The 24717-nt window shown below is 32.8% G+C and overlaps 2 protein-coding genes across 5 annotated transcripts; one reads left to right on the top strand and one right to left on the bottom strand.

Moving 5' to 3' along the window:
• The first annotated feature begins 1824 nt into the window (after nt 1-1824).
• On the top strand, nt 1825-2802 carry LOC101214089 (ethylene-responsive transcription factor ERF106). The gene has a single exon (XM_004146891.3). It carries the CDS (start codon nt 1911-1913, stop codon nt 2493-2495), a length of 585 nt encoding a protein of 194 aa, XP_004146939.1. The 5' UTR covers nt 1825-1910; the 3' UTR covers nt 2496-2802.
• Nucleotides 2803-6078: 3276 nt separating this feature from the next.
• Nucleotides 6079-22949, bottom strand: LOC101204973 (ATP-dependent 6-phosphofructokinase 4, chloroplastic). 4 transcript variants are annotated; one of them, XM_031883912.1, is made up of 16 exons: nt 22544-22949; nt 21491-21537; nt 21325-21364; nt 21146-21208; nt 20943-21080; nt 19092-19250; nt 18908-18961; nt 18755-18823; nt 17415-17544; nt 17272-17312; nt 15559-15783; nt 15109-15157; nt 14115-14269; nt 9806-10058; nt 9538-9662; nt 6079-6321 (listed from the first exon to the last, which is right to left on the bottom strand). In XM_031883912.1, the coding sequence occupies exons 1-14, from the start codon at nt 22805-22807 to the stop codon at nt 9903-9905; spliced, it is 1590 nt and encodes a 529-aa protein (XP_031739772.1). In that variant the 5' UTR covers nt 22808-22949; the 3' UTR covers nt 6079-6321; nt 9538-9662; nt 9806-9902. The 4 variants fall into 4 exon arrangements, with proteins under 4 accessions (XP_031739772.1, XP_031739771.1, XP_031739770.1 ...); XM_031883911.1 differs by having other exon boundaries at nt 9538-9632; XM_031883910.1 differs by lacking the exon at nt 6079-6321 and having other exon boundaries at nt 9333-9662.
• Nucleotides 22950-24717: the final 1768 nt, after the last annotated feature.

Raw genomic sequence — 24717 nt, 5'->3', positions numbered from 1 at the left:
TTTTAAAAAATATTCAGCTTAATAGGTTTTTTTATTTTGTTATATATTTGGTCAGTTTGTTAATTATAATTAATTAACCTATTTTGTATAAGTTTAGATAATATATTCTCTTAAAAAGAAACTAAAATTAAACTTTCCATTTACTCTAAAACCAACTTATCAACTAAATTAAATGGTTGAAAATGCAAAATTAATTTATTCTCAACTAGTTAATTAATCTTTTGTTTTTTGTATTTTGTTTTCATTTGTAGGTTGTAACCATCATGATCACTGAAGTAAAGCATTTCTATATACTTTATTGGAGGCACTAAGAGAGGTTAAAATAAATTATTTGTTTTAGCCTATTAAAAATGCTTTTCATTAGAGTTGTAATATTAATATTGATTCTATCAATAATAAAAAGATTTGTAATAGTTTTGTATTGATCATACTTAGTTACCATTTGTATATATTTTTGTATGATTTGAAAATGTAGATTTAAGGTTTACACATTTTAAGTAGGAATAACTAAAACTGCTTTAGTTATATCTCTTAAAGGCAACTTTTATTTATTTAAAGTACTTTTTTGTGTCTCTCTTTTTAATAAAAAGTACTTATGTGGTTATCAAGTTATTAATTATATTACTTATACACAAACTAAATCTGAGTGTTCCACAAAAGGGATTTGATTAGATTGCCTTGTATTATTCTCAAATATTTTTTCAATAAACTAATGACAAAAATTGCAATTTTCCATTTCTAAAATAAGAACATCACAAACAAAATATTAACTTTTTAAGTCAAATCACTTTCTTTTTTCTTTTTCTTTTTCTTTTTTAGATTGGATTTAGCATTTAGAATTTCACCTAGTCATTTATTTAATTTTGTGGAGATCAAACCCGAGACTTCCTTAATAAATTTGTGGAGATCAAAACTACGATGAAGAACTTTTTTCTGTTTTATTTATAAAAAGAATTAATTAAATTTAAAAAATGCTAAAAGGTTTTAATTAAATAGCTAACTTTTCGGTGAAAAATTAAGACGATGATAGACAACAATAATAAGTCAATAGGAAATTTTGTTTTCACTTCTTCCATTCCCCGCTTAAGAGAGTAATCACTAATTAACATTTTTTTTCCTACAATTCGATCAATAATTTACATTAATTAATGATTGATGTGGGTGGGTTGACAAAGATAAATTAAGGTTATCAATAATCAATTACTTTCTCTCTTTTATTTACATTGTAAATATCAATTACATTTTTATATTTTGACAAGTTTGTAATAATTATCTTTTAAAATGGTTAATTTGTAAGACCTTATTGCAAGTCGATATATATGTTGTTGTCTAGAGAAATGTTGTATATAAACTTAATCTTAGAGACACACTTGTATAAGTAAGAAATATGACAAAGTCTCTCCAATAATAAAACCGTCATCTCTCCTTTGCTTTTGTAGGCGTACCTAATCCTATAACAAGTGTGTTTGGGAGTAATTTTAAGATGGTCGAAATTATGTTTTTATGTTAAAATCAATTTTAAGGGTTCTCTTTTTCTAAAACCGTCACCTCTAACTATCACTCCTAAACGCATGAGCTAAGTGAACCATGTAAATATCTTGGTTCGTTTTGTACTACTAGATTCTTTTTAACTATGTTTGATTGTGAATTACATGACTTTAGAAAAATGGATCCTATTGGATTGGATTTTTTGGTTTAAATCAGTAATAGTTAGTATTATTATTATTGCTTTCAAAATACAGTTGGGAATGGCAAGTTCTTGTCTCTTACCTCCAATTTGAAACTTTCTCTTTCTCTCTCTCTCCCTATGTATATATATCTAATTCATCATTCATAAACCTCAAAAAAAAAAAACAAAACCCATCTGATCTTAAGACTTAAAAGTTAAATCCTTTAATCTCTCTCTGAAAATGGATTCCTCAGATGAATTCTTAACCATAGAATTCATCACCCAATTTCTATTGGGAGATTTCTCAGATCATCAAACAGACTCCCCCTTCCTCCACCCCATCAAACTGGAAGATTTCTTCTTCGATTCCCCAATTCCGCCGCTACCGCCGCCGCCAGAGATCTCCGGCAACGACACGAAGCCGGGCAAAGTTGTAGACCCATCGACGCTGCCTGATCATCGTCCCGACATGTCGACACAGGCCTGCGGGGCCGAGACGAAAGTCGCCGTGGTAGAGGCGAGTGGCGGAAAGGGGCGGAGGCATTTCCGGGGAGTACGGCGACGGCCATGGGGTAAATTCGCGGCGGAGATTCGTGACCCGACCCGGAAAGGGAGCCGGGTCTGGTTGGGGACTTACGACAGTGACATAGACGCGGCTAAGGCTTATGACTGTGCGGCGTTCAGGCTGAGAGGGAGGAAAGCCATTCTGAATTTTCCATTGGAGGCCGGAGAACCTGACCCGCCGGCGGCGGCTGACCGGAAAAGGGGGAGGGGGCAGAAATGGAGAAATATTCCGAAGGCATTGATGGCAACAAACGAAAAGTGAATGCTAATAATTGATGGGAAATTAAATTGAAAACAATAATCAGATATGAACTATCTTTTGTGATTGGGTTAAGTTAAATGTTTCTTTTCTTTTTTTTTATGTTAGTATAACTTTGAGGTTGGGACCAAACTTTCAACCTCGTTAAGAAATGTCAAACTAATTAACGTTAAGCTAAGTTTAGTAATTAAATCTAAAACCTAATTTCCTAGCTAATTTTATGTAAATATCGAGTTGTTACTTGTATTCTATGGTCTATGACCCAAATAAGAAAAATAAAATAAAAGTGTTAAAGTTTTTCACCTCTAAATTTTTTTCATATATTTGTTTCATTTATATTTTGCTTATTTTATTTCTTTCAAATCGAATACGGCTAACTTATAAAAGAAATGTAAAAGGGACGAGATATTTAAATTCACCGACTTTATATTTTAATTTTTTCTCACTTTAAAATGTCAAATAGTATGTTTTCATAACATATATGATATATTATCCATTCCCAATCTTTTTCGGGAAATGGACAAATATATACACTTTTAGTCCAATGGATTGTAGCTAAAAATAATCTAAATTAAAAGAAAAGCTATCCAAATTATAATCAAATAATTGATGTGGCTTCAACTTTTCCCTAATATTAGATTTCATTTATATCTTAAACTTTTTTTTTATTTTCTCTAGAATAACATTATCTATTTGTTCTCATCACACATTTTTATTCTAATACAACCAAACCATACATAAGTGAATTAAAAAATTGAACTTTTAGCTAAAGTAAATGATTATTCAACCAACTACTGTTTGGTTGGTTTCCCTTAGCTACCGAGTTTGTGGTAGCTTAACATGAATGTGACACGAAATTCAAATAAACAAGTTAGATGTCTAGATTGGATGCTTCAGGACTAGTTCAGTATCGTTCAACTGACAGTTTTCAAAATCATAATTGGCTACCTATTAGATAAAAGTTTTTGAAGCAACAACTACCTACTATATATGGTTAGAAAAGTCTCTTTGTATCATCGAGCAAAAATTTTAGTGAAGTCTGATTTTTTTGGAGATCTGAATACTTTGAACAAATCTTATATGGATTATAGAAAAGTATCCATTTTCATAGATGAATGTTGGCACTTGTTCTCATTTACTTCACAAACTCATCATAGGAAACCTAACGCACTTGATTGATGTTATACTCTCATTTTTGCCTCTTTAACCCTTCTCATATTATGAGAGAACTAATATTGATTTCATTTTATATCACACTAAATTAATATGGACCTCATTGAATTTTTTGGTTTCAATTTTTTGTTCTTTTTTATCACTAACGAAACATGATTGATAAAGAACAAGAGAATATTCAATTATCTCTATAATGATAGGATATTGTCAACTTTAGACTCAAACCTTATGATTTTCTTTTGGAACCACACGAAAGGTCTTGTATCTATGGAGATAACTGTTCACTTATATATTCATGATCATTCTAGACACCAACATCAACCTTTTTGTTTCCACTATTAACAATGCTCCCTTTGAGCAAAGTACCGCCTTAAATCTTCCCTCGTTTGTTTACTCTTGATCACCTACTTAAGCTTAATCTTATAAAAGCCTAGTTGCAAAGTTTTAAAACATAACTATGAAGCATTTTTGTGGAATACACTTGATGTCGACCCATTGTTGCACCCTTAATTAATCTTCCTCCCCCCTCAAACAAATATCTACTTCCTCCATCAGTTAGCTTATCTGTTAATTGTTACTCGATTGTTGCTCCAAACACTCATTCTCTATCAAGAGATAAAGGATGACAAAACCTCCACCTATTACAATGGTTTGATATTGTTATTTTTAGCACAAACCCATATAGCTTTGTTTTATAAACCATCCAAAAATGCTTCACCAATGAAAATATTATCCTTAGTTATGTACTCGTGATCACTTCTTTAATTTTCCTAATCGTGAAATTTTATTTACACTCATAATAACAACCTTCTTTCGTTACTAAACATTACTAAACAAATGTTACATCAAAAACCTCCCCTTTCAACAATGTCTAATTAAAGTATGCCCACTTGTCCAATAGAGTTACGTAGACCCACATAGCTAACTTCATTATTCATGAAACAAAGCCACTATACAAAATCATCTAATTTTTTAATCAACATTTAATATATTATTAGATAGTGATTTTAACCTTTTCCTATTCAAAATATTCACAAAACATAATTTTAGTCCTATAGAATTAATCAATTTAATATTTAGCACATGACTCAATTATCTATTTATTTCCACACCCTAATACAATATCACCATTTAAAACCTAAAGCTAAGCTTCATTATTTTATATTTAAACTAAACTCAAAAATTCCCTCATCAATCAGAGATATTACCTTTAGTCACATTACCTTTCTTTGTGAAAATTTTCATTGCTTTCCCACCTAATAAAAGATTGTTGCAAAAAATCTCAAATGACCATTAGAATAGAAAAACAAAATTTGTATGGGGGAACCAAATTTTCTAAAACTATTTTGGAACAGCACTACCACACACAATCAAAATGGTCAAAATCAAGCAACAGTATATATTATATTCTCTCCTGTTGAAGAGAAACCAACTTGTGTAGACATTGCGTCCTCCTAGACCATCACATTAGTAGTTAGACATTATTAGATTGTGTCTTAAAATAGAATTGATTGTCATAAAGAAAGCTAATAATGTCCCTTTGATAAGTCAGGGAAGCTTCATAGCATGGCGGAAAGTAACATATACTCTATTTATTTTACACTAGAGTTCTCTTTACAAATACTTTTTCAAAATGTTAGTAGACTAGACACAACTTCAATTTTTAAAAAAATTAACGTTGACATGATGATGGACAATAAATGAAAGAGAATATTAATATTTCTTCTACTACATGAATTTTTTCTGATAAGTTGTATCTTTGAAACATCTCAAGGGTGTTTGTAGCAATAGTGGAGTTTTGAATCTTAGAAATGTTGGGAAGTTTATGGAGAGTAGTAAAGTTGTGAGATCCATGATGTTTTTGGGAGTTGATGCTTTCAATAGTGTTTGGCCCATCGAGTGTTTAGATTAAACTACGACAAAATATTACAAGAATAGTTGTCCTATATACATTTGAAAGATTCAAGTAGCGCTTCAAGAGTACTATAAAAGAAGTCTATGTATTTAGTGTTAAATTGTCTCGGATAGAAACATATATGACTTTAAGTTAGGTTTACTAAGTAGTTGTGTGAATGGTCAGTGTTCTTGTAAAGGGGACTTGAGAGAGAATTATTCGATGTGAATATAATAGTACAATTCTTTTTTTTCTAGTAAGTCATGGTTTTTCTTCGAATTTGGAGTTTTTTACCTTAATTTTGTGTTTTCAATTTGTTTTTTTAATATCTCTGTTATTCTTCTGTTTATTTCTACCATAAGAGTGGAAAAAGTTTTCTCCAAACACAAAATTGATATTTTTTAGTAGGGTATGAGGCTGACAAACTCATGGGAAGAAACAAGGGAGGGGTCTACTAATTCTTAACTTCATAGACCAAACACCTCCCCTAAATCTACTTGTCAATGGACTTGATAACTATGAAGCAAAATATCTGTATTATGACTTATAATGTCATAAAGAATGCATAACAAATAAATGAAATAATAAATAAATTAAAGAAGTAGTTATAATCTGAGTGTCAACCAGCAATCATTAAATGAAGTAAAAGACAAAAAAGAGGCTGCGCTTGTCCTTACATGTAATAAAAAGGATGAAGTTGAGTCACTTCCATTGGCCCAGAATTGTCCCTTTCCTTTCACTCACCTCGCAGCTGCCCTGTCCCTAAAAAAAAGAATGAAAGCGACTTATACATAGAGAGAAAGAATTGTCCATATTGAAAGAAAGAGTGGTCCCTTGGAAACGCATAAGGAAGATGCATGAATGGATATGGATAACACCAAACCAAATCAAACCAAACCACACAAGTTGAAGAGAAAGAAGATTACAATAATATATATGAGGATATTGACTATGTGAGGAAAAAGGAAGCTGGAAGAGTTCTATGAGAGTTGGTTGTGTCATTTATTTGTGATGACACTTTCAATGACAGGAAATCTCATTCGTTGCAACAAGGAAACTAAATAGGAGAATATGTCCTTGCCAAATGGCTGCCTACAAATCCTTTAGAAAAATATTTGTGTATTTCATATAATATATATCTATCCTTACATATCAACACAAACTGTACAAACAAATACATAACCATACAAATATACATATATACACTACTTTGGTTGGATTAAATGCAAGTAGGCTCTTATGGTGGATACATACATACATAGACATGCATACATGCATATATATACACTACTTTGGTTATATTCATGCAACTAGGCTCCTAGTCCTATGGTGGTTATTCAATATTCTAGACCATGTTTGATTTCTACATTTTTCAATTGGGTTTAGGTATGCGGTGTTCTATTCATATTATTTTTTATTGTTGACTTTGTTGTCAGGTTTAAGTAATACTTTTTTATAGTGTATTCTTGAATGTCTAATAAATGAGTATCATATGATTTAAATCATATTGATCGTTTTTCTGATTTCATTTTGAAAAGTAACAAATTTCAACGATTTATTTAAATTAAAATTCATTTATCGAAAATTTGAGATTTTAAGATTAAAATTAATTCACAAGTATTTTTTTTCCTTCACAATTAATCCTAAGAATAATATAAAAGCATTCTCAAAATAATTGCTTAAATTATTGTAGTTCTTAGAATTAGTTTCTGTCCTACAAGTACATGCTAAGGATCATTTTCGATTTGTTTATACAAAATCTTTTGAATAATAGGTGGGGTATGTTTAGAGCGAAAAGATGCTACAGAGATTCTTTGAAATATAATACACAAAACATTAGCTAATAAAAAAGTAATTGGGGTTTTTCCTTTTTAAAACAAAAAGGTATTTGGGTTATCTTTTAAATACCATTATTTCCCCTTCCAAGAGATATTTCTTAACAAATAAAAAAAAAAATCAAATTTTACACCAAACAAGTTAAAAGGTTTATTTTTTATATTATGTTAGATACATTTTATTACTCTTTTTTAAGTATAATGAAAGTGTCGTACCTATATCAAATCTATAAAAATGTAATTATGATCAAAAGTAAACTTTATCCCGTCGAGAGATTTAAACATGTAATTCTTCAATTTCTCACCTTCACAGTTGTTGTACTAAAAATAAACAAAATGTTTGAGTTAAACCATAGCTCACATCTCCAAAAGAAATTAAAAATCGTTCTTATATAAAATTTTCATAATTCAACATTAAGGATTGGATTTCAAACATTTGTTTAAATTGTAAGGATTGAGTTTCAAACTTTTGTTTAAATTCTAGAACAAATACATGTTTTAACTAGTTAAATCTTCATAATATAGTTAGTTGAGGTCTCTTCAAACATTTAGTTAAGTAGCAGATCTAGAAAATTTATTGAGAGAAGACTTTATATATAACTAAAAAAATCTCAAAAAAAGTTATGGGTAGGAGTTTGAACTCGAGCTAAAATATAAAAATCTTCCTAACAATCCAGTTTAAAAATCCAGCTATTTGACAATTTTAAAACTAAAAATATTATAGTCAAATTCAATTCCAATTCTTTCCAGGGAGAGAGAGAAAAAAAAAGCAATTTCACTCTTCTCTTTTTGGTTCCTAGTGATCAGCTCAATTGGCTTAAAATTTTTAAATGCCAATTATCTTTCTTATTTTTTAGACAAAAGAGTTTGTTTCTTCGCATAGGTAATGGCAAAAAATTAAGCGAAATCAATTCAATCAATTATTTTAGCAATGTAAATGCGTACCCCACTTTACTACCACCCACCACGGCATATTTATGCAAGTAGCTCAGTTGGCTTATGATATATGCACTCATACTTTAAAAATAAAAAATAAGAGGTCAAAATTTATTTTTTGTTAGAACTAAAATAATAATAATAACAATCCTTTGAAAAAAAATCATCTCCAATAACAAAACTTCCAAAAACATATTTATAAATGTAGTAAAATACCAAAATCTATCATAAACTATAAACTATCAAAGAGGAAGAGATTAATGTTTTGTTTTATTTTACTATATTTAAAAATAATTCTTAAAAAATATATATATAAGCCTACTTTAAGAATAATAATTGTGTTTGTCCCACAATAGTAATGAAAGCATTCGAAATGCTAAAATTCAGCCATTGTCGTCGTGGGTGTTTCTTTATTTTTCCAATGTTTAAATTCTTTTCCATATATTTGATATTTCTTTCTTCAGTAAGATTAGATGTGCAAGGGTGTAATGACATTTTGATCCAACTTTTAAGAAATATTAGGTCAACTTTAAGCTAATAAATACAACTGGACCTATTTAACTAGGCTAGTAATGTAGAAAACTCTAAATTGTAAAGAGTTTAATTTTAACCCCATACAAGTTTGAGAGTTCAATTTTAATAAATGCCTAATTACAACTACAACTATAGTTGAATAGTGATTTTTGTGTTTCCCAAAATAAATAAATAATTAAACTTTCATGTCGCTGTAGAAAGTTAAATCATTTCTTTTTCTAAAAATCCTTAATTCCTAACCCTCGCATCCAACCAATCGAAAAGTGTATTATCGTAGTACCTTTTAGATAAGAATAGACTTTCCTCATTTATGTTTACCTCTCACTTCTCAATATATTATATCCATATTTGGATATCATTTCTTAAATCTAAAGAAAGCCAGATCCCAAAAGACTACTTACATTAGAGTATCTACACATAATTTCTATTCCTATAGATCCTAAATCTTTTGTTTATGACTTACTGAAGTAATGTTAAAACTTTTCTTAAAATATTAATCGACGCAGAAAAAGAAGATACAAGCTCCCTATTCAACCTCAATATTAGGATTTTTTAATTTAAAATCATATTTTTTACATCAATTATGAATTTCCTAGAAGCTTGAGTTAAGGAAATAGAATAGAATGGCGGTGGAAATTTATTATAGCTTGAAAAGAGTAACAAGTGAGTATACCTGCCGTCTCATTGAGAGGGGAGTGCTGAGGGAGACGATGCAAGAACCAATTGTCGTTGTTTAAAGCTCCACTAGGATTGTGTTGTCAAAGAATACTGCAATAGAAGTGCATGGCAATATCATCACTGTCATCCAATAAAATTTAAATTGATAAGGTGAAGGTAAATTTAACATTATATCATCTAACAATATAACTAAACTGAGAATAGCTTGCCCTTGGAGTAAATTTAACATTGTATAATCTACAATAAAGCTAAAGTAGATATACCTCATAAAATTCCGAATTGCCATACCAACAAACTGTCTGACAACATGAAAGAATCTGAATTTGAGACTGGTACAAATTGTATTTAACTGTATGGCCATTAAATCTGAGCAGAAATATCGACGTTGTTGATATCAGCAGCTTTTTCTTTCAGTTCCTCACTATTTGTCACAAAACTAGGTTGATTGGTAGACGCAAGAAGTCTTGCCCACATTCTACCAGTTAACTCCACCGTGTTTTGCGTCTCCGTAACACGCTGTACAAGTACAACACAATAATATTTATACTTCTATTGATATTAGCTTTCCTTATAGTACTAATACAAAAGTAAAAGAGATGACTGCCTTCCAATTATGTGATTAATTGTTTGGAGAAACTGATTCGTGGCTTTTTTGGGATGGTTCATGTGATGAAAATGGTATGCATAACGTTAATTGGATTACTACTCAGCCCCTAAGCTTCTTGGTGGTCTTGGCATTTACAATTTTCGTCTGGGAAATTCTGCTCTTTTGGCGAAGTGGATCCGGAGGTTTTTATATGAGTAGGATGCTCTGTGGAGTCAGCTCAGGCTAAGTACTATCATCCTTCTTGTGTTTGGCCAACTATTGTTAGAAGGTCATCAAAGTCCCAGTGGAGCTCCATCTGCCATACCGTTGACCTTGTATTTTCTAGGACTCAGCATTGCCTTGGTTTGAGTGACATTATCTCTTTTTGCAAAGATCGATGGCATGATTGTGGTATTCTCTCTGTGATTTTTCCTCGTTTGTTTCGTCTCTCTTGTACTCCTGATATTTATGTTGCGAAAGTTGTGGCTTGTTGATTATGAGACTTGGGACTTGCACTTTAGACGTAATTTTACTGGTCATGAAATTCAGGAATTGGTATCTTTGTCTACTATTTTGTCTTCTAGCAGATTTTGTATGATGCCTGATTCTTGAAGATGGACTATTGACTCCTCATCTATGTTCACTATGAAATCTATGATTAATGACTTGACAGGTGCTCTCGAGCCTTCTGAAAGAGATTTTTATTGGATCATTTGGATGGATCACTTCCTAAAGAAAATTAATACTTTTCTTTGGGAGCTTGGTCATAAAGCAATGAACATTGTCAATCGTCTCCAGCAACATATGCCTTACATGTCTCTTTCTCCTTCTTGGTGTATTATGTGTGGTACTAATGTTGAAACCCCTGCTCATCTTTTTATTCATTGTCCTTTTGTTCGACAATTTTGGGATCTCATTTTGGAGGCTTTTGGTTGGTCTAGCTTTGTCCAATGACATTTTGGAATTCCTCAACTCTCTTATGGTGGGTCACCTATTTATTGGTTGCAAGAAGGTTATTTGGTTGGCTGTTCTTCGGGCTTTCTTTTGGACTTTATGGGGCAAGCATAATAGGCGTCTTTTTCAAGCCTCTTTTTCATCTTTTAGTTCTTTTTTTGACATGGTATTGTTCACGGCTTTTTATTCGTGCAAAATTGGGCACCCTTTTAAGAACTTTAGCTTATCGGTCTTAGTTGCCAATTGGTGCTTTTTTGTAATCACCTCTAGGTGCTTGAGGTTTTCCCTTATTTCATTTTATCAATGAAATGTTTGTTTTTTTATCAAAAAAAAAAAAAAAAGCTTAAGAGAATCAAGAGATAAGCCAATGCTACGCTAAATCCAGTTTTAGATCATAAGAATCCTATCGTGAATGCAATATGCAATAAAGCAGTCAATTGACGTGTGACGTCTCAAATTTGATTAGGTGGTGCCTGTGAAAGTTCTTTTTCAAATCTTCAAAAATGCTTAACGTTTCAAGTTGTCAGATCAGATCCAAACTGTGGCACAAATGAAATGAGATTTGACCTTGAAATGGGTGCCTAATTCATGTAGGTGACTAGGATAGGTAAAACATTCTATTTGAGGATTGAGATGCATTAAAGCACAAGTTTGAGTATCCTCAAAAGTGTTGACACATCTCATCATTGTCCTTATAGGGGATTAAGCATCAAAAATATTAAACAAAGCTAAAAAAATTTCGTTAATGTCCATCAGCTTTTCAATCTTTCACAAATGATATAATCTTGGAGTCACATTCCCAGACATTTGGCCACAATCTTAAACACCTTGATCAATAATTTGCCTGCTAATGCTAAAGACTAAATAGTACCTTCGTACAAAATGACAGCAACATGGAGCTATGATAAAATTTCCCTAACCTAAAGAAAAGGCATTTTAGGGATGCAGGGTTATTAAAAATCTAAAACCAACCGGTTTGATTGCTTGAACCACACTCAACAATTATGGAACAATGTCTGTGCACACTTGAGGTTAGAAATATGCGAGACTTCCATTATGAAAGTTTATGAAAAGAAGAAGGGTAACAACGGGAATTTGACAAGCAGAAATTGGGGAGGGGACCAGCTGAAGAATATTGTACCTGTGGGGACCATCTGAAGTTCTAGAATTTAATGTGATGGGGGAATGTTGTGAGAGTGAGAGCTAACTTGGAGGAGAGACGGCTCTCTCAAATAGCTGATCGGTTTCTTTGCTTTCTTGTTATTTTCCTAATCTTGTTCTTGCTCTGTTCTTGGTATATTTTGGCTTGCTAATCGTTCAACTTTTGTGTTATCTGTTGATAACTGATACTAAGATACAGGAAAGCTGATATCCCCTGTTTTGATGGTGTTTGGGTGTCTTTCTTGGAAGTGTTTCTATATTTTCTGTGTGCAGGGATAACAGAATACCGTCCAATGCCTTAAACATGTCAAGACCATTGTACCTGTACTTGAGCCAACTTTTGGTTAGACGGCTTCCATGCTCAAAATTTTAGTACAACCCCTCTCATTCCTCCACCTATTCTGATTATACTCCAGATTCTTTGATTGTTATTAGCATAGACCCGCTATTGACAAAGCATGATGTAAAGCTGAATAACCTTCACTTTGGCTAAAGCACAACAGTGAATTGTCTGTTCTTGCTAATCAGCGGCAACAAGGTGTTCACTTTGATGTAAAGACCGGGTATAATTTGAAGCTTTGTATCTACAGACAGTTTGAATGTAGTGAATGTGAGATTTGAGGGCTCAATTAACCATTACATGGCCATCCTAAATCATGAATATGTAGAAAAGGTAGCATACCAGTTTAAAGTTAACAGAGGGGTTGTTCAATCCATCTTCCACAGCTAAAGAAAGCACTTAGCAACACGCAGCCCACTTTTCCCCTTTGAACCAGTTCACAACGCATTTATTTTAAGGACATCCAATTCACGGTTAGGGGTTAATGTAGCTGAGCACAATGACAGGGATTTTTAAGTCCTAATCCAATGGAAGGGTTTTTTCTCATCAAATGCCACCTCGAGATCAGTTGTCCCCATTTCAGTTTCTTAACTCATATTTTCAGCTTGAAGATTAGGTAGTAACTTAAAGGTGGAGCAATGGAAAAGCAACAGCAGAGTCATAAATGTAAAAAAAGGATGAATATAATACTCAACAGATGGTTGGTCGAGGCAATATAGAAGGGTAATGTACGTTAGAGTTAGACATGTATGGACAGAAGGAAAGAAAAGATGTATGATGGGTAATTGTACCAAGCTTCTGGTGAGTATCCCAGAAAATAGAAAAGATGACAAACTTTCTGACAATTGCCTTGGTTACCAACTAATACAATATCAACAGGGTCTTAATTTCTAACTTACGAACACAAATGTGCAGTTTCAACAACTGCTATGATTAAAGTTAATTACTTTGGTAAGTAAATATGTTAGACCACCTATCGTATGGCAATATAGTAGGAAGGGGAATAAGGGGAGTGCACGTGTAATGGGTAGAATTGCTGCTAATACTGGGACCCACAGTTAGTTAGGAGTGAGAGGAGGTATAAATAGCAAGGGAGGTTGGTGAGGGAGGACATGAAATTTGTGTGTCATTTGTCATTTCCTTGAAAGATAGGAAGGCAGAGGGGTAGGTAGTGTTCTTGTTATTTTGTCTTTGCATTTAGTTGTTGCTGTAATTTAGGGATTGATAACCAGTCAATCTCTTGTAGTTGCTTCCATTTATCTTTTGAATAATACTCTACTTCGGTCGGTGTTCTAATATCCCCCCCCCCCCCAAATGTATAAGATGAAGTACATCAATTGTTCCGGCTACATTCTTATCTAAGAAATGTCTGTAAGACCAAGCGATACATAATAATAACAAGTTCTAAATCCAAGGAGAATTGAGAGGTTAAGAGAATTTTGGCTGACAGAAAAACTATGAGCGGATAAGCTGAAAATGACACATAACTCAAGAAACTCAAAAACTTGGAGCAAAGAAAGAAATTTCTTACAGCAATTGGAATATAAGCATGTCTGCTATTTACAGGTCCAACAGTAAAGCCAGTGTATCCAGCCATGGCACCGTGGACAGCACTCTGAGCAAGAAGAGTGCAGTAAACATTATCTGAGGCATTACTAGGAATAGCTCGAATCATATATGTAGGATCTGCAATGGAAGAAGGATTAGAAACAAATACAAGGGACAAAGTTACATAAATTTACAAGAGCACCAATAGCAATGATATGATGCAATAAAGCAATAACTAAACTCTCTATCAATAAGTATAAGGGTGTTTGGAATAAGGAGAGGGTGAAGCAGAGTTTTTTAACTCAACTAACTCTTTGTTTGGCCCATGGGTTATGGTTATTAAACTCGTTAGTTAAAATAACTCACCCAAGAAGTTCAACAATAATAACTGTTGAACTCTTCAAAAGAGTGTTTGAGGAAAGGAGCGAAGTTGCGAGAACTCTGGAGCCAGAGTTAATAAGACAAAATTGATGTTTTTAGTCATGAGGTCATGAACTTTATGGCCAAACAAGAAGTGGAGTTCACCACTCTCCAATTCCTATTCCCCAACTCCTTGGACAAAACACCCTAAAAAAAATTCAGTTTTCTTCTCTTTCCCCTCCTCCCACGTCTCTCTTCTCCTTTGTTCTCTCTTTTTTCCACCTTATGTTCTTCCTCTCCTCTTCCTTTTTTCTCCATTGAAACCTCTGAAACAAAGCGACTTCATTCGATTTAGAGATTTAGGCAAAGAGAAAAGGGATAAGAAGAGAAAGAAGTAACAGGAATGAGGGGTTGGAAAAGGAAGAATGAGAGAAAACGGGTGAACAAAAAGTGGAGGTCACTAGATGAAGGTGGGGAGGGAACAGAAAGACGAGAGTGAAAAATAAAAATAAATAACTACCTTTTAATCGAGTATGTGATTGAAGGAAGAGGGGAAGAGTGTAATGAGACGAGAAAGAGAAATTAGAGAAAGGCAATAACAAAAGGTTTGGACGTACCTATGTATTTCATATTAACTGCCATCTTCTGAACCTTCGTAAAATGATCCTGTAAGAGAGAGATTTATCAATAGACATAAAATATTGACAAACTTAAACTAAAACCTACATATCCCTGAGAAAATTGGCGAACAAAAAGGAACTGTAAAATAAACAATTAGGCAAAAAAGCAAAGGCTGATATTCGATGTTTGCAATTGTAGTGCGCACACCATTTTCAAAATATGTCACTTTCGACAATTCTCAGTGAAGTGCAATAGAAGTTTAAATTTTGCATTTTATAGCATTTAAAATATTAATATCGGTGAATTTCTGGCAATACTATGAGAATTCTCAAATCATGGTCATGAGTCAGCAATATAGGACTCGTTTACTAGAAAAGGAATGTTCCATTTTGAAGTAGGCTAGAAATAACACCAAATAATCGAGAAAATATCCATGCATCTCACACCTTAATCTTCTGAGATAACCACGGACCAACATCGAGTAGTAATCTATTTCCTGACGCATCTTTCTCTTCAGCTGCATGCATGTCTCGAGCTATAAAATCTTGTCCTGCTCCTTCTGCTAACACAATAACAATATGCCCATTCTCTTTAAGCCGCTGTTCTATAAATTCAAAGAGCCCTCCGGTCCCTTCCAAGTAGAATGGTGATTCGGGAATCAAGCAACAATCCTGCCACATTTCATAGCAATTAATCGATATACTAAACAAAAACTTGAAATTAATTTACCGAGAAATGTAAGATTACAACAATTAAGCACATTCCATGTCATTTTTACTTTTATTTTTAAAGAACCAACTGAGTTCTTTTTAGGTAAAAAGACAAGCTTTCATTGAAGTGAGATGAGAGTACATAAAAAGAAAAACACACAGGGAGTACAACTGGATATAAAACAGAATATAGTACTTGTTACTGATGATTCACATTTCACAGAAACAAAGAGTCTAACGCCAATTGCCAACAAAGAGGAAAAAGAGAAAAGAAAATAACACCAGCCTGCGTCTCATTCAAGGAGAAAATCCTATCCCTAGGGGGACAAACAAACTAGATCCAAACGTTATGAATCTATTTCTGGACACTGTTTCCTTTCTATAAACGGAAAACAGGTTTATATCTAACTCAAAATTGAGATGGGCACACCAAAAAGTTGTAAGATCATTTTAGTTCTTCAAAAATCTATTTCTGGACCCTGCTTCCTTTCTACTATCTTCCTGCTTGCAAAGGAGAAAAGATGAACAGCTTTCCCAGTCTCTCAAATCCCTCAAAATCCCTGACCCTATTATGTACTATTTGATTATATGAACTAAAAAATAGCCTGATTCTGAATTTGAAATTGTGGATTGGAAAAAATGCCATCTTGGTCGTAAATCATATCACCAATTATATCGGCCTCTCTTTTTACATTTTTACTCACTTTACCATTCCAAAAAAAAAAAATAGATATGAGGCTTCCTAAACCATTTTAGCAGAACACCAGCTTAAGAACTTGATATAACAAGTCTGCCAACCTTCCTTGCTCACCGTCTTGGTTTTACTTCATGCTTTTTATCGGTGTAAATGTATAACACTCTTTTAATGCTTGCCCTACTTTCTTTTCACATTGGAAAGCTTTCTTGTAATCCACTTATTGGTGGTTGGGGGTTTAGTAACTCCCTTTATTTTATTCATCAATAAAATGTATCTCTTTAAAGTTAATGCTAATAATAATAAGGACAATATAACTAACATTGAAAACTCCAAAACATGAAATAACTCATCGAGCTGAAAAGTCACATGCATGACTCATTTCATTTGATTAGTTACTTTGAAATATGTATCAAATAAAATGATTATTTTGATAAATATAACAAACCCATGCCAAATAGTAAGTTGAGGTACTTATCTTTGTAAGAGTGTTTAAAGTTTAATCCAAAATTAAGACTACGTTAATTATCAATATCTTTAAATCTCAGAACTAGTAGCTCGCATATTGGTTGAAAATTCTAGACCTTTTTATTTAGTAATTCTGAAATTAATCTTCCACTCACAAGGTTTATGTTTCTACGGCTAACAACAGTTTTTCCAGAAAGTCGTTGACTAAATTACTACATGAAAAACAACCGTGGAACAATAAAACAAAATTTCACCCAAATTGAATTAATAAAGGAATGAAGTCTAACCACGTCTCTACTAGCCAAAGTTGCAATTGTGGCAATAAAACCTGCCATAAGAAAGCATAAAACACAAAAATGAGGGAAAAGAATATTGGTGTTCAATATAACGAAAAAGTGATGAGTCATTGTAAAGGTTTGGACACAAGTACCGCTATATCGACCCATAAGTTTAACTATTCCAACTCCATTGTCTACACTTCCAACCTCAACATGAGCAGCGTTAATGGCCCTCTGAGCTTCTTCAACCGCAGTATCAAACCCAAAAGATTTGTCTATTACCTAAATCATCATAACAGGGGAAAAAAACTTAACAAATTAATAGCGGAGTAATACATGGGTGTAGCCTACACCCATCTTCATGTAGCCCATCATTTATTGCACGGAGATAAAATAATAACTTAATTTTAAAAGAACAAATTTGCCACAAGGCATGGTTTTAGGTGGGCTGGAGATGAGACAAGCTACACCCAAGTATTTTCCTTGATAAGGGCAGAGAAAAGAAATCTAAAGAAATAGGAGGCAGGAGCCAATATAAATTACATCAACCAAAAAGATTAAATAAAAGAACTTGTCTAACACCTAAATCATCAGAACAGGGGAAGAAAAGCATAACAAATTAATAGGGGACAGAAACAGGAAATCTGAAGAGGTAGGAGCCAAAGGTAATAAAAATTGAGAGGCTAACTTCTCTCCGAAAACCATTTCCTAAAATTTAAAATCTACCTTATGAAAACCGCCCAACCTACTCACTCCACTTTTAATTATCTTTTGAACAAGGGATGAAACTTTCATATTGAAAAGATGTAAAGAGACTAATAATCAAGAGATAGAAACTCCCAAAAGGAGAGAGAGGAAAAAAAAACTAACCCAAATTAAACAAATATCTTGCAAAGAAAGGCCTTAAAAAATAATTACTAAATCATCTCTAAATTGTAGTGTTTCCCTACTACTAATCCAACTTTTTCTTTAAGTTTAGGTGTACTATATCCACACAGTCCTATTTATAATTCCATTGATAGAACTAAAGATAAAATCTTCAGATGTGCAGATATTTAGACATTCAAGTCACTGGAAACTTTTTATCAAACTACAAATTTATCCAAGTACTAGTCTTATTATCAAGAAATATGAACCGTGCACAAAGATCCATATGAAAAATTTTGTTTCCGTATAAATGTATCTTTCATCACTTAAGAATATTGAGACCTTCAACATCGGATTGTCAACACTGTCAAATTTGCTCAGTATACACTATGCAGTGCATAATTGTAATAAATTTCATCGAAACCAGAAAATGCAAATGAATAGACGTCCATAGGTTTTTTGAAAGTAAAGATGAACTAGAATTTCCCCATGTGATGTACAAGGGAAAGTAATTAATCATATATTATATCGCAAATGAATATTTTACTACATAATGAAAATATTGACAACAGATGAGGTTGTTACACTTCTTCGGGCATTTCTGAAAGTCCAGAAAGATACTTACAGCAATGTCATTATCAATCGTCTTGGGGATCCCAGCAACAGAAACTTGAAGACCACGTTTTGCAATTTCCTTTAGAAGAACAAAGGAACATTACTTTCGTCCAACAAATGAATTGTTAAGGAACAATTATGAAATTATAAGAAGAGTTAATACCTGATAAATTAAAGCTGCTCCTCTTTGAGTACCATCACCGCCAATGATATACACCTAGACCATAGGGAGACGTCAATTTTTTCTGAACCATTTCTTTTATTGTTTTCTTCTTTTTCTTCTTTCTTCTTCTTTTCTTTTCTCTCACTTCTCTGAAACAGATAGACATCTAGCCTTTTGCTCATACCTGATTTATTCCACGATCCTGAATGTTATCAACAATCTTATTTGTATCATGGCCTCCTCGTGAAGTACGAAGAAACGTACCACCGTGTTTGTGGATATTGTTGACAACTTTTGGTGTCAATGTTAGTGTATTCTTGGAGTAAAACCCTCTGTATCCTCCCTGATGATATAAAATAGCATAACAGATATGTTAAAAATAAATATAAATAAATAGATCAAGTTGGTCAATCAACTGACGAACCCAACTTCACGGGATGCAGAACTATATGTCAGCTCTAAATCACGATGCATTTTTTTTTTTTTTGTATGTTGGCAGATTCCATGATCAAATACAAAATTTTGGAACCTTATGATTTGATTCAACCAGATTACGTTTAGTTTGGGATGTAATCCTATATTTGTGGTCCAAGTCCCAAGAGATTAATAGATGAATAGAAGAGAATTGAGAGAAAGAGAGAGAGCCCAAATCGAAGTTATAATAAATTGAAAAAAAAAGCATCATGCATGGTAAATGCCACCAAAACGGAGAAAGGTCCCTCCACGACATCTGAAACAAAAATAGAATCATCCTTCCACAAAATGACGATACACAGAAAAAGCAAGATGCATCCAGACTCCAGAGCAGACCAAACAATATCTACAGAGCTCTATGAGATTTTAACCACCTTCTAAGAGATGAACTGCTTGGTCTCTGTGAGGATAGTGAAGTCTAGATAAAATTTACAACGAGTGGCTCGCCTACTTGTCTCAATGTGTTGGAATTTAGCAACACATTAGCAGAGTAATTGTCTCATATTTAAAAGCTTCAAGGAAGTAATAGGCTCCAAAAAATCAAATCATCTCAATTTGAAACACTCTACGTTTGGTATATGTCACAGGAACCAAGGTAGTATGGGTTGTCTTTGTCCCACATTAGTTAGAGTGGGTGACCAATGTGGTACTTAAGTGGCTTGGCTCTCCCACCTCAATAGTTGGTTTTTGGTGTGTGGTTATCCAAAGGTGCTCAAGTATCTAGCATTGTTATCATAGCCAGTTGTTGACATTCCGGAATAGAACCGGCGAAGGGTTCATCTCCCACCCCAATAGTTGACTTTTGGGGGTGGATCTCCAAGGTGCTTAAGTACTTAACACTATCAACTCAGTTTTATGAGTGGTATAATACTTCGAGAGGTGTTCTTATAATTAAGATCAATGAGAGATTTTCAGGTGATAGTAATAATTTTTCAATTTTCACATAGTGGAATATTTATGGTTTGTGGTTAGATTTTGGAGTTTTTCCACGCTAAGTCGTGTGTTTCTAATTCCATTGCTTTCTTTTATTTTCTTTGTTATATTTCTGTTAACTCTTGCAGTAGGGGTTTAGCGACCTTTGGATCTTAATGAACTTGTTGGTTGAACCTCAGCACCTTATCATACTCTCTTTTTACACATACAGCTTACTTCATTAAATGAAAGGAACCTTTTCATCATTTTAATATGCATATCTAGTACAAGCAGTGACGCCTGGCCAAGGATGTGTGTAGAATGTAAATGGAAGTAACCCTCTACAGCAGAGGAAAATTCAGATTTCAAATCAATCAACAAAAAAATTATCATGAATTTGTAGGTTTGGAGTCTTTGGACTTGATAAAAGAAGAAGAATTGAAACTTGTGATAACTTCATGAAATTCGAACTTGCACATTTACAAGAGTTGGAAAGGACTACAACTATAACACCATCAACATAAATAATTAATCTGCTAGTCATTATTACTATCCATGGGAAATAAGTCATAACAAACTATATTAAAAGATAATAATTGGGTTAAAAAATGTTAATGAAAATTCAGATAAATAAAACTATTTTTCATACCTCAATTCCAAGTATATCATTAACACCATACATAAAGTTCAAGCCACAGACAATCTCCCTAACTACAGTGTTAATCCCAGGACACAATCCCCCACATGTTACTACACAAGCACGCACCTCGTCTGGCTTGAAATAAACCTGCATCACAAAGTTCTCAACTCATCCTTCAAGGTTCAACAAACATGATCAAAATAAGGAGGTACCTTTTCACGAGGGCCTGCTCGCCGAAAATGTATTCCTCTAGTGCTATCTTTCGTAACCACAATCTGGAACCAGTCCACAATGAATAGAGATATAGCATTGATAAAGAAAATCATCAAAAAAAAAATTAAATAACAAGAAAAAAGAATGAAGAATTGCAAAAGGGTGAGAGTTCTCATACCTTTTGTGCAACAACATCTTCTGGCTTTACAAATGTTTCCCTGAAATATTTCAAGCCTAAGAAATAATAACCAAAATGGGGTTCCAAAATAGAAACAGAAAGCTTGACTGAAATGCATGTTAAATTGTAATACAGGACTAATTGAAAGTATTATCGTTGCACTTACTTGACAATTGCATAAGCCTGACTGTTTTTCAGTGGATTTGGATATGACTAAAAAAAGCAAAGGGTAACAAATTTAAATCAGTGGTTTTGAAGGTTTATGCATGATATTAATATAAGGAATCACTAGGCTAATAAAAAGGTATATGACCATGCCCCATAAGTATTTAAGTATTGTCCAATGCATTTTAATTGTCAACCAACTAGAACTAAAAAATTCAATTCATCATCAATTTCGTATAATCCTAATTGATAATTAGACAATAGCACTGGAATAAATCCATATCCATTTTTATTGAAGTAAACTGCAATCGTGTAGCTCCTATTTTCAAATCGCACGACATCTCAATTTGAACATGGTTCATTTACTCAAGCTAAGACACAACCAAAAAACAAATACCTTGGGAATAGGAAATTTAAATTTTCGATTCCCGTACTATAATAAATTTCTTGACGTGGGATTAAGAAGTAACTGCTCTTCTTGATAAGTGATGACCAATCAAATCATCATTCATACTCAAACCAAAGTCCAAAGTCCAAACTATGTCAGACATCAAAAAATAACATTGTGACTCCAAGGCCAAGATTACAAATAAAATAATTCAATTTCCAGGAGATGCGATCTACCAGGACCTCGCGTCTCCAAATCTATGGTTATGAATGCAACACAATCTTCACCAGAGAGTAACGAAATTTTCAGAACAAACAATCGGACACCTCCTAAGGACTCCGACCAAAAACTTGTTTGCAGAATAGTTCATTCGAAAATAAGCCATGCTGAGATATTCAAAACCTATCTACGTCAATGTAATACATAAATAACGGTGCCTATTTCGAATGAAATTGAGAATCTAAACTTCAAAGTTGCCACAAACAGCCAATAAACTAACAAAACAACACGATATAGAAATCCGAACAAAGCGCAAATCGAATTACAGGTATAATGACATGATCATTTTACCTGATACACACACACTAAAGCATAATATCATTCTGATTGACCATATAATCCAGAAAAGTAGTACCGCAAACTGTGTAAAAAACACTTGAGCAGTACCGGTAAGTGAGGAAGAAAGTCAGTCAAGTGAGGAACGTCTTCAATGATGAAATCATCGTCCGTGACTCTAGAAGAAGCCTGCTCAGCTTTGACAGAGATGATCCTCAGCCCAAACCGGCGAAAACCGGAAAATAAGCTGACGGAACACGCATTTCGGCTTCTAGGAGCTTGAAGTGAGATCGCAGCGCTGGACTTGATGGAGAAGTGAAGCGATGGAATGGAGATTGCTGCAACGTCCATGGAAGTGGAAACTCCAAAATTCATCGAAAGAGAGAATTGCAAAGGAGAAAGCGTTCGTTTCAATGAAATGGAAGTTACCGGATCGAAGAAATAGCATTGGCACTTAAAAATGGTTTTCTTTTTCTTTCTTTCCTTTTTTGTTTTTAGAAGCGATGGAAGAAAATTTTTGCCGCGAGGGATTGGATAGCGAATTATATAGTGGTTGGTTATTGTCAAAAAAATGTGACACGTGTCGAGGTTTAATATTTACTTATTTTAGATTGGATGAGTATTATAGAATGAGCCATCTATGGATCAAATCGAAGTTAGTCAGTTGAAGAACTAGGGAGGTCGATTTGGGTAAGATTCAAATAGTTTATTTCTAAAAAAAAAATCTAAGAGTTAAACCGACCAATTGATGTTGTCGATGATCGAGGTCGATTTGAACATTTATTGAACCGACTATGGTCAGTTTTGTGGTGATTTGGTAAAAAAAATTGACTTATCAACCAATGAATCATTCCTACTATAATCTATAGTCTTTTTGAGTGATCGATAAAAACGGATAAAAGTCTAGCAATGTCCATCAATGTTTATCATTCATAAAATCTGAAAATTTACTATATTTTTTTAAATATTTTTATTTCAATATTTAAAAAACATCTTTTAAATGTCTTCAAATATTACAAAATAAACTTAAACATTTATAAAATACAATAAGATACGACAATGAATTGTAATATTTTGTTATACTTGTAAATATTTTTTAAAGTTTATGGTGGAGAGTACTTGTTATTTATATTATAGATAGCAAAAAAAAATGAAACTATTTACAAAATATAGTAACAATTTTAAAATGATTATAAATGGTTTGATGAATTTTACTCAATTTTATAAATAGTTTTAATAATTAAAAGAAATGGCACTCTCTAAATTCGATTGATTTGGGTTGATTAAAAAAAGTTGAGATTTCATACACTATTGTCTATTATTGGTTAAAAGAGCACACATAAAACACAATTTGATATAGGTAGGATGGTGATAAATACAACCTTTCAATAGATCTTTGCTGTGTTTGAATATTTGATTCTCTTATTATAAAAAAAAAACCTAAAAATATAAAATATGGCTATTGCTAAATACTCTTAACTTTAAATTTCTATATTCATAGTGATTAGAATATTAGTAAGTTTGTTAAACTTTAGTTGCTTCTTTGTGTCGAAGAAATAAACATTCTCGTTTAAACTATATTGAGAACACACTTGCTTTGCATACTTCTTCTTTTTACGTGGTTGCTTGCTTGTTTAGTTTGAAACTACAACCTCCTACTTATTGGTGTGAGATATTTGAAGTTCGAGTAAAAATATCTCTAAACTTTTAATTATTTTGTATGTTCATAAGTTTGATTTATCCAAAGGAGCTTCCGAATTCCTTAACCGAAATAAAACATAATCTTGAGTTTTCTTTTATGTTTATTTTCACACTTCAACGTACTTCTAGATAAATTATATTTACATATTTATATTATATTGTAGATACTTAAATAACTTTTTGAAATAGTTAATGTTGTCTTCCACTTCAACGTCATGTGTTGAGGCAAAGTAACTATTTTGATGCCGTTTACGACGAATTATAGTTGTTATATATTGTGATAATCAAATAGCCATATTCATTTCATTTTATATTAATTGTAGTCTCTTTACTCCAACATGTTTATTAATTATAGTTTATTAAGAGAGCGTATTGTGATGAATTGATATTGGCTAGTTTGACATGTTATTCCCGATGCATTATCTTGGTAATTACACTTTAGAGTTACATATCAATAAAAGATTAGATCATTATCTCTCTCCCTCTACGTTTTAATAACATTCAAATCATACTTTTTATTGGCAAGTTACAATTTATGTGTACACTAGTATTCTTATGTTTTCTTATGTTTAATTAAAGATGGA

Source organism: Cucumis sativus, chromosome 4 (assembly GCF_000004075.3).
Source record: "Cucumis sativus cultivar 9930 chromosome 4, Cucumber_9930_V3, whole genome shotgun sequence".
NCBI classification, from domain to species: Eukaryota; Viridiplantae; Streptophyta; class Magnoliopsida; order Cucurbitales; family Cucurbitaceae; genus Cucumis; species Cucumis sativus.
The sequence above is the reverse complement of the archived record's forward strand: the minus strand, read 5'-3'. Positions and strand labels throughout refer to the sequence as shown.